This window comes from Indicator indicator, unplaced genomic scaffold (assembly GCF_027791375.1).
Source record: "Indicator indicator isolate 239-I01 unplaced genomic scaffold, UM_Iind_1.1 iindUn_scaffold_38, whole genome shotgun sequence".
In the NCBI taxonomy this organism is placed as follows: Eukaryota; Metazoa; Chordata; class Aves; order Piciformes; family Indicatoridae; genus Indicator; species Indicator indicator.
In genome coordinates, this window is record NW_026539186.1 from 126,476 (window position 1) to 140,874 (window position 14,399).

At 45.7% G+C, this 14,399-nt stretch overlaps 1 protein-coding gene across 1 annotated transcript; it reads right to left on the minus strand.

Moving 5' to 3' along the window:
- Nucleotides 1-2,113: 2,113 nt before the first annotated feature.
- On the minus strand, nucleotides 2,114-3,661 carry JUN (Jun proto-oncogene, AP-1 transcription factor subunit). The gene has a single exon (XM_054398382.1). It carries the CDS (start codon nucleotides 3,609-3,611, stop codon nucleotides 2,667-2,669), a length of 945 nt encoding a protein of 314 aa, XP_054254357.1. The 5' UTR covers nucleotides 3,612-3,661; the 3' UTR covers nucleotides 2,114-2,666.
- Between the last annotated feature and the right edge of the window lie 10,738 nt (nucleotides 3,662-14,399).

The following is a 14,399-nucleotide window of genomic DNA, read 5'->3' on the forward strand; positions in this document are numbered from 1 at the left end:
AGGCCTGACCCTCAAACAAGATGTGGGACCAAAGAAAGGGTTCATCTAAATAACTCATCTCCTTGTGAAACTACATAACTTGCACTAAAATCTACCTACCTTTCCTGGCAAGAGATTCTCTGGCTGGACACCAGTACTTCGTGAGCTGGACTAAGTAAAGTGACTCATATCACAGAAACCAACCTCAGACAATGCCCACTTTAATGAGCAGTGCCAGTACTCAGTAACTTTTCTACCTGTGCTACAGAACATGGTACTTGAGAAAGCAAACGCACAATTGCCATGCTAAGTGTCTGTGTGTGTGTGTATGAGGACAGGGTGGAGCAGACTGTCACTCAGCTGTATTTAATTAACATAGTATTTTATATAATGTATTTATTTTTTACGTAATTAGGTGATTAAGCAAAATGTTCGCTTGTAACATCTATTCCATAACCCAGCACTGTTGAGAGTTAAACATGCACCTTTGCAGGTAATTAATCTCCTTGCCCTGCTTATTTTGCTAGTTGGCACTTGCTAAATCCCTGTAAAACCACACCCAGCAGTGCTGTGTATTATCCCTCTGCTGTCTATTCCTACATATGGTCAAAATCAACTTACCTTCCGGGTTGCTGACATCAGCAAAATGTACTCTTGGCAAACTCCAGTATCCTCCTAGTAACCCTTTGTTTGGTTGGTGTTGTTACAGTTGTATTCCTCTGACAGCAGCAAACACCATCTGAACAGTGCCCACCTTGACACTTGGATTGTGATGTGGAAGATTACCATATTATCATATTTTAAACATTACTACAACCCCTAATGATAAAATCCATATAATAAGAACGGTGGGGGGGAAGTTGGAGGAAAGATACTATGATTCCTGTAAGGAACTTATATTAGTTAGTAGTTCCAGAGTCTCATTTTGGTAACAGTAAAGTTGTATATCAATCTTAATACCTAGTCAGTTTATGAAGTGACCTTAGACAAGATTGTCCCATCAATTAAAAGTATAGTTATTCCTATTTTAAGGAAAAAAAAAGACATTTTTAAGACTGCCTGCTCTAAGTTAGCATTCACTAATAATTCGTTTCTAATATTATCTGTCTGTCTTTTGATAGCATCTCTTGCCTTTTAGCTGTTTGGCTCTAAACGGAAAGGAAGAGGGCATCTGCTCTCCCTTCAGACAGATGTTTATTAAACTAATTGAATTTAGTACAGCATTGAAAATCCTGGTAGAGTAGTTGTTCCTGCACTCTAAGGTACATATTTATATTGACACCAGACTAAACCCTAAGATTATTTTATGAAAAATGGGAAATGCCAGAGAAGTTTTTTTTTCAGCAAGTTGCTGCAAAGAAGCAATATACAAGTTGCTGTTTTTCAGCAGGTTGCTTTTTTCATTTCACACTCGGTTCAGTTTTTCCAACTCTTCTATTCCTGAGAAGTTCAGAACCCATAGCAACCCCACAAGGGTAAGGATGTCAAGATGAGGAAAAAGGTTATAAAACTGATTTACTGTTGATAGCAGCATTGTCATAAACACAAACAAGGGCCACCCCCTGCTTAGGAAGGAATACAGAAATAAGGGTGAACTTTTCTATTTTGAAGTCTGGAGCACATTTTGTTTTTTGAAATACAACCACTTGCCTTGATTTTCTTGAGGGCATCAATTTAATAAAAAGCATGTCACATCAAGCAGCCAGTTACGGAGCAGCTTCACACACAGGCTTTCTACCCCTCTCCCAGCTGTTTAAAGTTAGCTGTTTGAACTGGGCCACCACAATACAGTAGACAAGCTAATCAGGTTACAATTGGGACCTACAACTTCATGACAGCTCCAGAAGTTGTACTAATTTAGCCATCAGGATCTAGCTTTTCCCTCTTCTCCTCACCTGCTCTCCAGGACATGCCTGTAGCTACAGAGGAAGTTTACCACAATCCCTAAAGTTCAGCATAAAGGGCATTTTCCCAACTCAGGTACTATAAAAAAAAAAGTGTAAGGGGGAAATGCATTTTAATTATTTTATTTTTCTTAAATATAATAGAACCCTCTAGAATTTTTCCAGAAACAGAGACATTAAAAAAATTATACTTTATTACAAATGGTAAACTCAAGAGTGCTAAAAAAACAAAACAAAACAACCTCTTATTTACAAACAATGCTGGGCTGTGCCCAAATAAACAACATAAAAATAACTTACAAAGTCATGAAGTAGTTTATTGACATTAATCAACTTTCATAAAATAAAATAAAAAAAAGATATGTACATACACAATTTACTTGAAGGCAGGCAGAATAGTTCTGGTTTATCAGCCTCCCACAAACTTCCCCCCCACCTTTTTTTTTTTTTTTTTAAAGTAATACTACATAAAGCAACCTACAATTTCTATTGCAGTTTAACCTTTAATACTGAATGATCATCGAATGTTAGGTCCATGCAGGTCTTGGTCAATGTTAAACAAAGATCTGACATCTCATCTGAGCAGGAACAGCACTTCTCAGAGCAGTGCTGGCCGCTCCACTGACTCAAGCTGAAGGCTTGCCAGTCTTTCCACACATGCGCTTTGCAGAGCACAGGCAGGACTCAGCCTTTCAGCTTTTACCATTAGCTTTATGCATCTGCCACTTCTGGGGTTTTGTTTTAGTTATACCACATCATCACAGTTCTTTTAAGACAGTCTCTTCAAAACGTTTGCAACTGTTGTGTTAGCATTAGCTGGCATCCGCTGTTGACATGGTTCATGACCTTCTGCTTAAGCTGTGCAACCTGTTCTCTGAGCATGTTGGCAGTGGATGCCAGCTCTGAGTTCTGAGCTTTCAAAGTTTTCACTTTTTCTTCCAACCTGGCAATCCTTTCCAACTTCCTTTTCCGGCATTTGGATGCTGCGATTCTGTTTCTCATGCGTTTTCTTTCGGCTTTGATTCTCTCCTGTGATTCCATGTCAATAGGGGACAGGGGAGGAGTTTCCCCTGGCATTTCAGGTACAGTCTGAGGCTCTTCTTTCAGAGCCTGAAGCCTGGGATGCTGTACTGGCATCTGGGGATTTATGTGATGCTGGGTTGCGTAGCCCATGTTGTTTGCGTTGTAGTTGGGTGCAGAGTTGAGCGCATTGGGGTTGAAGTTGCTGAGATTAGCATACACCGGCGGCTCGCTGTGCAAATTTGCGTTGAAACTGCTGTTGCCGGCCATAGAGGACACAGGTGCCATGCCACTGTTAACAGGTTGTGCGGCGGAGGTCACGCTGGGCATGGTGTTCTGGTTGTGCAGTTCCGCCAAGGCTCTCACAAAGCCTTCCGCGAACCCCTCTTGCTCGTCGGTGACATTTTTGGGGCAAAGGAACTGCGTCGGGGTCGGCGTGGTGGTGATTAACCCGTTGCTGGACTGGATGATGAGCCGCTCCAGTTCAGGCGAAGCCAGTTTCAGGAGTCCCACGTCGGGGGAGGTGAGGATGTCGGCGTTCTTGTTCCTCAGGTGCGGCTTCAGGTTGCTGGATGGGTCGGACAGGTTCAGCGTCATGTTCTGCTTTAGCACTTTGGCGTTATTATATCCATACCCGCCGCTTTCCGGCGGCACGAAGCTGGCGTTCAGGGCATCCTCGTAGAAAGTAGGCTCCATCTTTGCACTCATAGAAGAGAGTCCGCGGAGTGGCGCCGGGAGCTGCGGCAGCGCGGAGAAGCTGCCCGGCTGCCGCTTGCGCCCCGCTCCGCAAGGCCACCCAAACCCTCCCGGCCGCGCAGGGACGGGGGAAGGCAAAAGCCGAGCCTTACTTCTCGCCGGAGCGCGGAGGGTCCTCCCGGCGCGGGCCGGGCCCGCGGTCCCTGCTTCCGCTGCACTGAGAGTCCGCCTAGCCTGGCGGAGCTGCGCGGAGCTTCGACGGAACGCCTCACAAGCCCGCCTCTCCTCCTTCTAGTGCCGCTGTGGGGCCGGGACGCTGCTCCACAGCCACAAGTTGCCGCAAGTACTTTTCCCCGCCTTCGTACGCGCCCTCCCCAGCTCCGCGCTGCTGTGCCGGCCGCGCTCTGCCCGCTCCGCTCGCCTCCACCCGGCGGCCGGAGATCGCGCTGCCGCCTTACCCCGCGCTCTGAGCTCGCTCCCGGCGTGGAGCCCTTCACTTATCAGCGACCGGGAGCCCGCTAAAAATAGCCCATGATGTCACCCCGCGGGCTCCCCATTGGCTGCCGCCGCCTCTCCCGGGGGAGGCGGGCCGCTGGCCCGGCCCGGTGCATATCAGCCGGTCGCCATGGTCACCCCGCCCCTAGAAGCTTCTCAGCGCCGGCGCAGGGCCTTGTGGGATGAGGTAATGCTGGCGGCTGCTCGGGGCATTGTGGGCTGACGTCTTGTTTTTGAATATCTGGTTACCGCGTCCAGAGCGCCACTGGGGTTGGCCGCCGCCGGCGCCTCCTTAACGGCCACGTACCAACCGCTCGCTGGGGGGCGGGAGCGCCGCCATCGCCTGCAAACAGTCGCCTCTCCCTGTTTAGTTTTCGCGGCCGGTTGGTCGTTTGACAGCCGGCTTCCGCGGCGGGCTGGAGGAGGCGGGCCGCGCTGGTTCCGCGCGACCGTTTCGGCCTCTCGTTTTCCCTCCGCACCCCCACGCAGTGGTACGGCCCTTCAGGTGGCGCTTCGGGGGAGGCCTCACGTGATTTCCCTTCCGCGCCGCCCCCTCCGCGGCTTCCAGGCAGCGACGGGGGCGGGGCTCAGGCCGCGCGCGGGGCCAGGGCGGGCACCAACTGCCGCGGGGCGGCCCCCGCCCACGCGCCTGCGGCGCTCCCCGGCGGGGACGCTCCCGCCCCGCCGAGAGGCCCCAGCGTGTCTCCGCCCCTCCCCGCGGCCTCCCCCGCTCTTCCAGCTGGGGACGGCGGCTGTCTCGGGAGAGCCCCGTCAGGCGGGAAGCTTGTCCCGGTTCCCCGAGCGCCGCCAACGCTGCCGGCCGTGCGGAGGGCGCTCAGCCGTTCTGCGGCGGGGGCTGGGGGCCATATGGGCCCCCCGCACAAGCCCCGCGGGTGATGTGAGTTTCGGCCGATACCGCCAGATCGTTGTGGGGGTGTACGCAAGGGCACGGCTTTGCTGTTGCGGTGATCGGGACTGTTGATTCCCGGTCTCCAAGACGTGCCGGGATAACGACGCGGGGAGATAAAACCTGACGGGAAAAAGCCTGGTTCCAGATGGGCTTTTCTAAACTCGTTCTGTAAGGGGAGGGGACAGCGACGGCCTAATTTTACAAAGAGTGCCCTAGCGTTACTGTGGAAGTACAGGTTATTCGGGAGAGAGAATAAAGCAGCGCTGGAGCTGAGGGATCCTAGCTGAGGAGGAAACTCTGCTGGCAAGTGCACCTCAGAGCAACAGATAGGTGATCTCTGCCTGCTCGAACTGCTGAGCGCATCGGTGCGGTGCCTGTCTCTAATAAAGGATGTGCCTGATGCTTGCAATTATTTCTCTTACCTTCCCCCACCTCACCTTGCCCCGCACACACCCTTTGCTCTGGGAGGTGAGAGTTTGTAAATGCTGACGGGCAGCTACCTCTCGAATAAAGTGCAACAGCTATTTCAGGACAGGCGGTGATAATATAGGGTAGAACAGGGGCTGAAGGGGTGTACTCCTGTATCGTGTTGCCAACCGTGCGACAAGTGCTCCTTAGGCTTGCTACACAGAGCTGTCACCTGCTGCTGAAGGGTTGTCCTGCTTTTTATGTCAGGAAAGAACTCGGTCTGTCGGGTTCAATCACTTCTTAGAATAAGTGAAGCTGACCAACTTATGTCCAGGTTTGAAAATGCACTTTCAAATTCTCCAGTGCTATTTTTTCCTAGACATAATGACATAATTACCAGTTACAGTGTAGGAAACAACAATGAAGCAAACAGAAACACGAGCAGCTGTGAAAGAAAAGCGAAGACCTAGCTCCCCTCTGTGAAGCCGCTTTATTTTCCTTCTCTATTTTTCCCTGGTGTTCCCACCTGGCTTTGTTTGACCACGTGGTGGGCGCTGGTGTTACTTTGTATGCTGACTGGAATTAAACACATAGTACATGCACTTCTTTGTAGGTTTGTCTGAACAGTCTGTAAGTCGAAATACAAAGTTTTTGCTAGGAAGTGAGGGCTCACAGTGTGCTGCTGGTATACACACAACCTTAAGATGGGCAGCATTTGTCTGCGTTGCAGGTAACTCAGACTACTCCACTGCTGCTGTACCTTATCTGTGAATAGTGCAGCCAAACAGCAAGTTTTTGCATATGCATAGGAAAATCTCTGAAACTCATTAAAGCAGTGAATGCTGGAAGCAGTTATTTAACTCCCTTTTTGCGTACAAGATAAAATGGAAGCCAGAGACTGACTCTTCTGGCAGAAGAGCCAAGGGGCATCAAAGAAAACTGTCAAGTTCGGAATAAACCAGAGAAATGTCTTTGCTGAATTGTAGTTAAGCCGTGGAACTCTTTGGCAAGAGTGTTGTATGGACTGAGGGATTTTAAAGTGATTAGGTGAATTCACAGCAGAGAAATTACTTAAGGGCTCTTGAATGCAGTGCTTCTCTGGCTCTGGGCATGCCAAAGCTGCACATGTCTTGTGCCTGGGAGAGCATCCTGAGGCAAAACTGCTGCATGAATGCCCTGTTTTTGTGTGTCTCTCCAAGTATCTGCTCTCCACACCTGTCAGAGGTGGGGTGTCTGGTCTGACCTGATGTGACCATCCTTGCTCCCCTGAGATGGTCCACAGATGATCTCTCTGTTGTGTCAGCCTGCAGTTTTGATGTTTGTAAAGGGCTTCACTATGCAAAGAAGATATCCCAGAGAAATGTAAGACATGAATTTTAAGCAGTTTGCTGTATAGAGATTATTATTGTGAAATAAGAATTATTTTTAAATTAAGCTAAAAAAAATTGTGGGTGTTTTTTTCCCTTTCTGTTACATAGGAAACCATGCAAATAATTTGCTTTAATCAGTTTTCTGTATAGACAAGTAATACTAATCAAGTTTGTTCTGATTAACTGTTGACATGTGTAGAGTTTAGTTGTTTTGTTTTATCTTTGGGGGAGGCAGGGGAGGTTCTGCATGTTTCTTTTGTCCTAGAGAGCCAAGTTCTGACTACCAGGAACACAGTCAGTGTAGCTTCAACCACTCAGTTTAATATATATTTGTATAACCTGGAAAACTGTCTTTATAATACATCCAGTTCAGCCCCACTGATACCAGTACAAGTTTTCCATGAGCTTCAGTGAGTGCTGGATCAAGCTGGAGGGATTCATTTAATGTTTGTGTTTTTTTTTTTTAAATCCTCCCTCTTTTTAGTTTTCTACTTCCTTCCTTTTACAGAGGTGGAGTTTCAGGACTAGACATTCCAGTTTGCTGGAGACGTGTTGCTGCTGAGGCCTGTAGCTATGGGGGGACACCCATCAGTCCACTCATTACGTTAATTGCTACTCTTTTAGAGGTTATTTGGTCCAGGCTGGCAATAGACAGTCAAGCTGGTCATAAGGGTTGTGTGTAGCAGGAGAGCTCTGAAATCAAAGGCAAATGCTCCTTGGTGCTCTGAGAGGATTTTCTATCTAATTTGGGCCCAACTGATGCATGTGCACTTATGGAGGTCGGAGCCCCAAGCTCACCACCCAAGACTTGGTGTGCTGCAGATCACGAGTGGGCCCTGGGAATAGAGAGACCATGATCTGTCATAGGCATTAGCCAAGGAGCTGGGAATTTCGTTACTCATACCCTGATTTATTAAGCAGCTTTTTGCCCCCTTTCCTGATGCCCTTACGTAATGATTCCTTTAGCAGATGAAGGAACACTTACCAACCTGTTTATGAACCATAGCCATTTGCATGTCTCCATAAACTAACTTGTGGGTAGGGACTGGAACAAACTACCTACCTCTGCTGCTGTGAGAGCAGCAGTAATGCAGATTTTGATTTATCAAGTTCTCTAATCAATCAATACAAGACTGACTGAAGGAATCAGATAATCTGAATAATTAAATGGCTTTCAGGGACAAATTATAATTTCTTATACATACCACATCCGTCTAAATTATGTTTGGTGTCCAGGAATAAATGGGTTTGTTGCTTTGTTTCATTTCTGTATCACAAATGCTTTTGGTTTATTTCTAGAGTATCTGTAAAAAAATACAAAAAATAAAGAAAAAAAAGGCTAAATGGCAGGTTCTGCACTTTTCTATTGGAAACAGTGCTGTCAGAAAGAAAATGCTGGTTTCCATACAGTTTTTTCTTTAAACTTAGCAATATGACACTGTCTCTAGAGTCTCTAGAGACTTTCAAGACCAATCTAGACGCATTCCCGTGTGACCTGCCCTAGGTGATCCTGCTATGGCAGAGGGGTTGGATTCAATGATCTCTGGAGGTCTCTTTCAACCCCTACCATCGTCTGGTTCTGTGATCTTACTTTCCCCCTCATCAGAGATGTTTCCACAATATTTTTATTATACAGGCAGGTTTTTTTATTTTGTAGATATTTTCTTTGTTTTCACTCCAGGCTTTCAGATGGGATATCCTGATTCACTTCTGTGTGAGAAGTGGGAATTAATGGATCTTACTTTTCACTTGCTTAAGGAATTTTTATATAGCAGATTTCTTCAACTGAGGGAGACATGAGTTTGAAGTCAGGAGGAGCAAGTATTTTTCTTTTATTTACTACATCTAAGCATAGTAAAAGAAGCTGTGAATGAGAGGACATAAGGAAGAGAGTTTCCTTAGACTAAGTGGAAGTAAAATAATTCACAGATGTTCCTGCTCCCAGTTCCTCCCCAGTTCCTCATGGTGTGTTTTCATAGGTGGTTGAAGTCCACCCAAGTCTGCAGTGCAGCAGAGGTGTGGCAGAGAGATGCCATCTCATCCACCCCCAGCTTCCATGGCCTCTCCTTTTGCTCTTTGCTCCCAGTAGTGCTCATGTGGCCAGGTAGAGATCCAAGAACTAAATCTGTCTGAAAGCTGAGATGAAATAAAAAAAAGAAATTTTTTTTGAAGACACAAGGGAGGGGTGAGAGTGCAGAGGCTGGGGGAAGAGTGGGACTCACAGCCTGAAGTAAAGGACCCTGGAAGCAGATCTGTACAACAAGACCGAAAGAAAGCTTGTCTTGAGTTCACCTTCAGTTTGCACATGAAAAATGCTCCTCAGAACTACAGGCACTTGTAAATGAATATCATGTCCATCTCCTCCACCCTCAATTAGTCATCGCATAACCAAGCCATACGCATTTAGTCCTTTTCATCTTTCTTCTTGTCAAGCCCTTTAGCCTGTCCCCCTCACCTACTCATCCCACCAATCATTTTAATTAATCTCTGAATTTCTTTGAAACTAATGGTTTGTGGAATGGAGGAAAATGAGTAGGTTAGAGAGACAAGATTGTGAATGATGGAGGTGGGGCAAAGTTAGAAGACTTTGCAAGACCTGTTGGGTTACCTCTGGGGCAGGACAGCAACACTGTAAACACCAAGAAAGACTGCAGAAGTAAGGGAGGAACCACTAAAAACATTTTCCATTTTCTTAAGAATGCTGCCTGAGCAATTCAAACCCTGGATGTTTATGTGCAGCAGCATATGAATGAAAGATTGGATATGATTGTCTCTGTAGTGCAAAGGGTCATCTTTTCTTCACCCAGTAGCTGGGTTTCTCACTATTATTTTCACTAAATTGCTTACTGTTATTTTTCATGTTCCCAGCTGGTTTTATAGAGGATTTCAGTGGTCACTGCGAGTATTCAGAAATGTATTTTCAAATAAATAATAATCTCTATATATTTTTTTAATTAGAGAAACCTATGTATTTTGTAATTTTCTGATAAAAAACCTGCTTTGTCTTGAGATGAGTCTGAAAGGAACCCTGGGGCCTTGCCTCACTCCTCTTGCTTTTTAGGATGTTACAATTCTGAATGTTGTACCATTAATGTCTCTGTTCATTATTTCTATACCATAGCATGGCCGGTGCTCAGAGAAACAGGGAACTGGGCAGAGTTCCCATCCCGTGGAGCTTACAGTTGGAATAATCCTCTCCACACAAAAAGGCTGGCAGAATAGCAGCTAATCCACAGTGGGAGCCCAGAGAGTGAAGGTAAGCAGTAGAGGAGGCACCAGAGGACATGTGGCATATGGGAAGCAGACGGCTGCGCTCAGTGTTGTGAACTGGCAGCATGGAAGAATTTACCTTACAAATAGAAACAAAGTAATGGTGAATGGTGAGGAGACAGAGGAGCACCTCTGAAAAGATATTTACTGTGTTTGGGGGCACAGATCCTGCTGGAAGCTTGCATTTGTTCATATGTTACTGAGGTGTGCTCTCACTGTGGAGAACTAAAGTTTTGATGTTTCAATAAGCACATTTTAAAGTAGTGGCAACAGAATGCATTGATTAATGGTTGCCAATTGAGAGTGAAAGCCTCAGAACAAGTGGATTTAACCACTCAGAGGCTTTGCTAAAATAGCTCAGCTTTGATTAGGGGCTCAGAATGGATACAAAATGCTTGGACTTATAATTAATAAACAATCTGGCATCCTGTCAAAGCTGACACCTCACTCTATCTTAGCAGCTGTTGGAACAGTAGGCTCCTGGCAACCTAGGATAAAGCAGTGTGTGCAACAGGAGAAGGAAAGGAGGTGAGATCAAAAATGCTTTGTATAAAGCACCACGGAGCTCAGGGATTTCCAGTGAGCAGTCCAGCTTTCTTCTCTGTGCTGTGGAAATGGGCAGGGAGGTTAAGTTACTGAACGTCACCAGAAGCTGGTGGCTACCAGATGTAAGGACACCCATCTGAACTGAAGTTGTGTCTCTGACTGTAGTAGCAATAAACAGAGAAAGCATTCGACAGTGAAAGTAGGTCCTGCAGGTTGCTCCTTCCCAGGGATTATAGTGGTGGAGCCTGTGGGGAAGTTTACAGAGTGCCTGCTCATGTAATTCAACTGGGAACACTCACTCTGGATGACAGTCACTTGTGTTGGAGTCATGCTGTGGGAGCAGTTAAGGTTGCCAAATAGCCAAGGAAGGCATTGAAGGGAGGAAAGGGCATGGCCTGGGTAGGACAGTACCCAAAAGCACAAGCAGAGCTAAAGACTTCAGTTATGGAGAAGATGCTAGTAAACTGCTGCTCTTCCTCAGTCCCATCTGATTAATAATAAACCTGATCTCTGATCACAGCTGACACATCACATAGTGACTGCATAGCTGCTCCTCACTGGTCTGCGCAGCCCTGTCCCCTCATGTGATGGGAATGTCCATGAGTTATCCACAGCTGCCCCATAGGACTTCTGTTGGAGAATAACCAGAATACTCAAAACCTTCAAAATTGCTGTTCTTTCCTCATTTCTTTAGCAAAAATTGTATGCAGTCGCCAACACAGCCAACATCTCTGTGTTCCCTTTTTTGGCAAGGAAGCAGAGATGGAAAATTTAGTCCAGAGTTAGTATTGATCCCTATTGGAGATCTTGTTTAGGAGCACTATTCACATATGCTGGAGGAAGTAGTGCATGAACAGCCAGCAGTGTGTCTGGCAGACACATTGGTCAGCTCCCGGGACTGTCCACACAGTCTGTGAGAACATAGGAAACATCAAAAGCCATAATAGTTGAATATACCAGAAACAAGTTTGTAAGGAAAATATTGAGGCCAAAAGGACAATACTAAAGCAAAGACCTAAGGGCTGTGGTGGCAGCTAATTGAAAGTCAGATTTCTTTCAATTTTACTTTTATCTTTAATTGTTTGTTTTGGTTTTTTTAGGGAGCACTACTAGAAAGTCATTCCAAAACTGTTGTATGGTGTTTAGAGCTCTGGGTACCAGCAGCAGTGTGCACATATGTGCAGAGGCTTCTGTTCAGCTAAGAATGGGGCTGTGGACTCAGGTAAGTCATGTGAGAGAGGGTAAGCAGGCATTTTGTAAGAGCTAATGTGACAACGTAGCCTTCTTCTATATAAGCATGTTTTGTGCTGATGTTTTCCAGTTCTTGCGTTCCTTACAATCAGGGTAGGAAAAGGTGTGTGGCTGGCAAAACAACAAGCCCAGGCAAAGCAGTTCTGGGTGTGGGTGCTGACAGCCTATTGCCAGGTGCTTCAAATAGGCATTTATGTCAGAGATCTGAGGTCAGTTTAACAATAGCCAATTTCAGGGCTGGATTAGGATGTAAATATTAATAAGAACTGTGGTATATTTGAGTTATTTGTCTGCTAAGGATTTACCTAACCCTGTAGCAGTAGTGGTGGGGAATCTACATCTCCTCAAGACAATCAAGAGAATTTACAAAATGAAGCCAAAATTTGCTTACCTCTTTAATGTAACTTTGTGAGTTTAGTAAGAAGTAATCTCATTTTCTGTGTACCAGTAGAGAAAAATCAAAAGAACGGAGTAAACTCAACTGGGATACACCTGCAATCTTTTCTGGTTTTGCCTTCCTGTTCAATGACCCTTAATCAGTTTGTGCATCTCCATGGCTTGGTTTCCCTGCCTGTAAATTGGGCATAATGAGAATGAAGGTGTGCAGATCTGTGGGGAATAAAAGCTGTACAAGTGGTCTGAACTGTTTTTTATTTTTAAAAGTACATTAAGGAAAAAGGTACAGAAAAGGAATGGAATTTCATCTGGAAGAAGATCTAAGATTATCTTAGTGGTACAAAATATTTGTGGCTGGCCCCATTTGCTTTTAGTATGTCAACCATTTATATTTTTATTGGTTCACCAGCCTCATAATGCATTTTGAATCTGACCGAGGACTGGGGTCTGGCACTTAGATTTATGCCATTTTCACTCTCAGGTCACTCTCTGACATTTTGACCAAATATCTTCCATGTACTCTGTTCCTGCTTTTTTGGAGGGGTCTTGTTGGTTTGCTTGTTTGTTTTTATTTCCTTTACATTTAAAGTCCCTTCTGTGAGAGGCTCTGACAATGATCTGGAGTTGTTAATGTCAAAACTGTTGTGTAGGAGGAAGTATTACATGTCAGCTTCCCAGAAGTGGGGGACACAGTGACCTCACACAGATAGTTTCTTTAAAGAAAAAGCCTTCACACTTAGTCCAAAGCTTTGACAAGATGACCACGTGAAACACAGAAACCCCCTGGGGAAGAAGGTGAGTGCAACAACCACTCCCTCCTTGCAGGAATGGGTATTGCTACTCCTGGGGAGGTGAAGCTTATCAGCCTCCTTGGAGACACTTCCACCCAATAAATCTGCCTGTTTTTCACACAGATGTTCAGTTTTAAAATGCCGTGCATATATAGCAGTCATTTTAAAGGAAATCTAAGGAATGCTTTTTAGCAGCTGTAAATCAGCCCAATTTACAATGTCATTGGTTCCCCAAGTGCTCTCAGCCAGCACTGCTGACAAAAGAGGCAGTTCTGCCCTCTTCCTGCTCCCACGCTGTCCCCTCCCTTGCGTTGCTGACACAGCCATGAGGTGAAGTGTGTTGGGAAATACATCCCGTTCAGATCTATCCCAGCAAAAACCTGAATGGCCTTTGCTGCTTTGCATGATGTCACCAGCATATCCCAGATTAAAATCCTTGTGGAAGCACTGTGTTAGTGCCATTCACTGGTCTCTGAGCAAGCCAGGAGCTTCCCTAGTTTGTCCCAACAGCTTCTGGCTAAAAGTGAAGTGTGCTGCAGCTGGAAACTTAATCAAACAAGTTTCAAAACATTTCATTCATCCGTGGTCCTCAGTTGCTGCTTAATACACCTTTGCTATAGTCGGGAGCACTTCATGAGCCTTGTCAACATTGCAGTGGAACAAAGGCTGGACTCAAGACTTTGTGTTGTGTAAATAAACCTTGTTCCTAGCAGGGTGTCACTGAGTTAATGTAAAGCCTGAAAAGGGGAGGGCGTGGGAGCAGCATGCCAGCGTTAACATTCTGTTTTCTGCTCAGGATTGCAACAGGATTGCAACAGCCCAGCCTATCTGAGCTGCTGCACGTACCCTAAACATGTCTCTGCACTTGACTTTGATATGGGTGGTGATAGAGCAATATACCTTTCTGGGAAATGGCAATGGACAGCAAGGTTTTGTTTTAAGGAAATTCCAAATAAACAATAGCAGCTCTCTTCTCGGAGCGCTGATGCTTTCCAGGTGGCCCACCAGGCAGCCAAACAGAGGAAATATATGGCAACGTTCACTCGAGGGTTAAAGCTTCAGGGTGAGGAAAGGGAATGCTGAAAAGCCCATTAACTTTAGTAGTTATCCTTATGTCTTTGTGATAGTCCTGACTCCCTTTTAAAAATTTATTTTTATTTTTCTTCTCACAGATCAGTAATCAGGGGACAATTAACAGGAATAACCCCCCTGGTAAAAATATACAGCCGGTTTTGAAACAAACAGCCTTTCATATGCAAAGCTGTCTGGTGAAGTGGGTGCCCAAGGTGCTTTTTCAGGCCTCATGGGAAGTCCTACAAAGAGCAAGTGTTATTTTTCTGTTACTTTCAAAAACCTCTGCTGC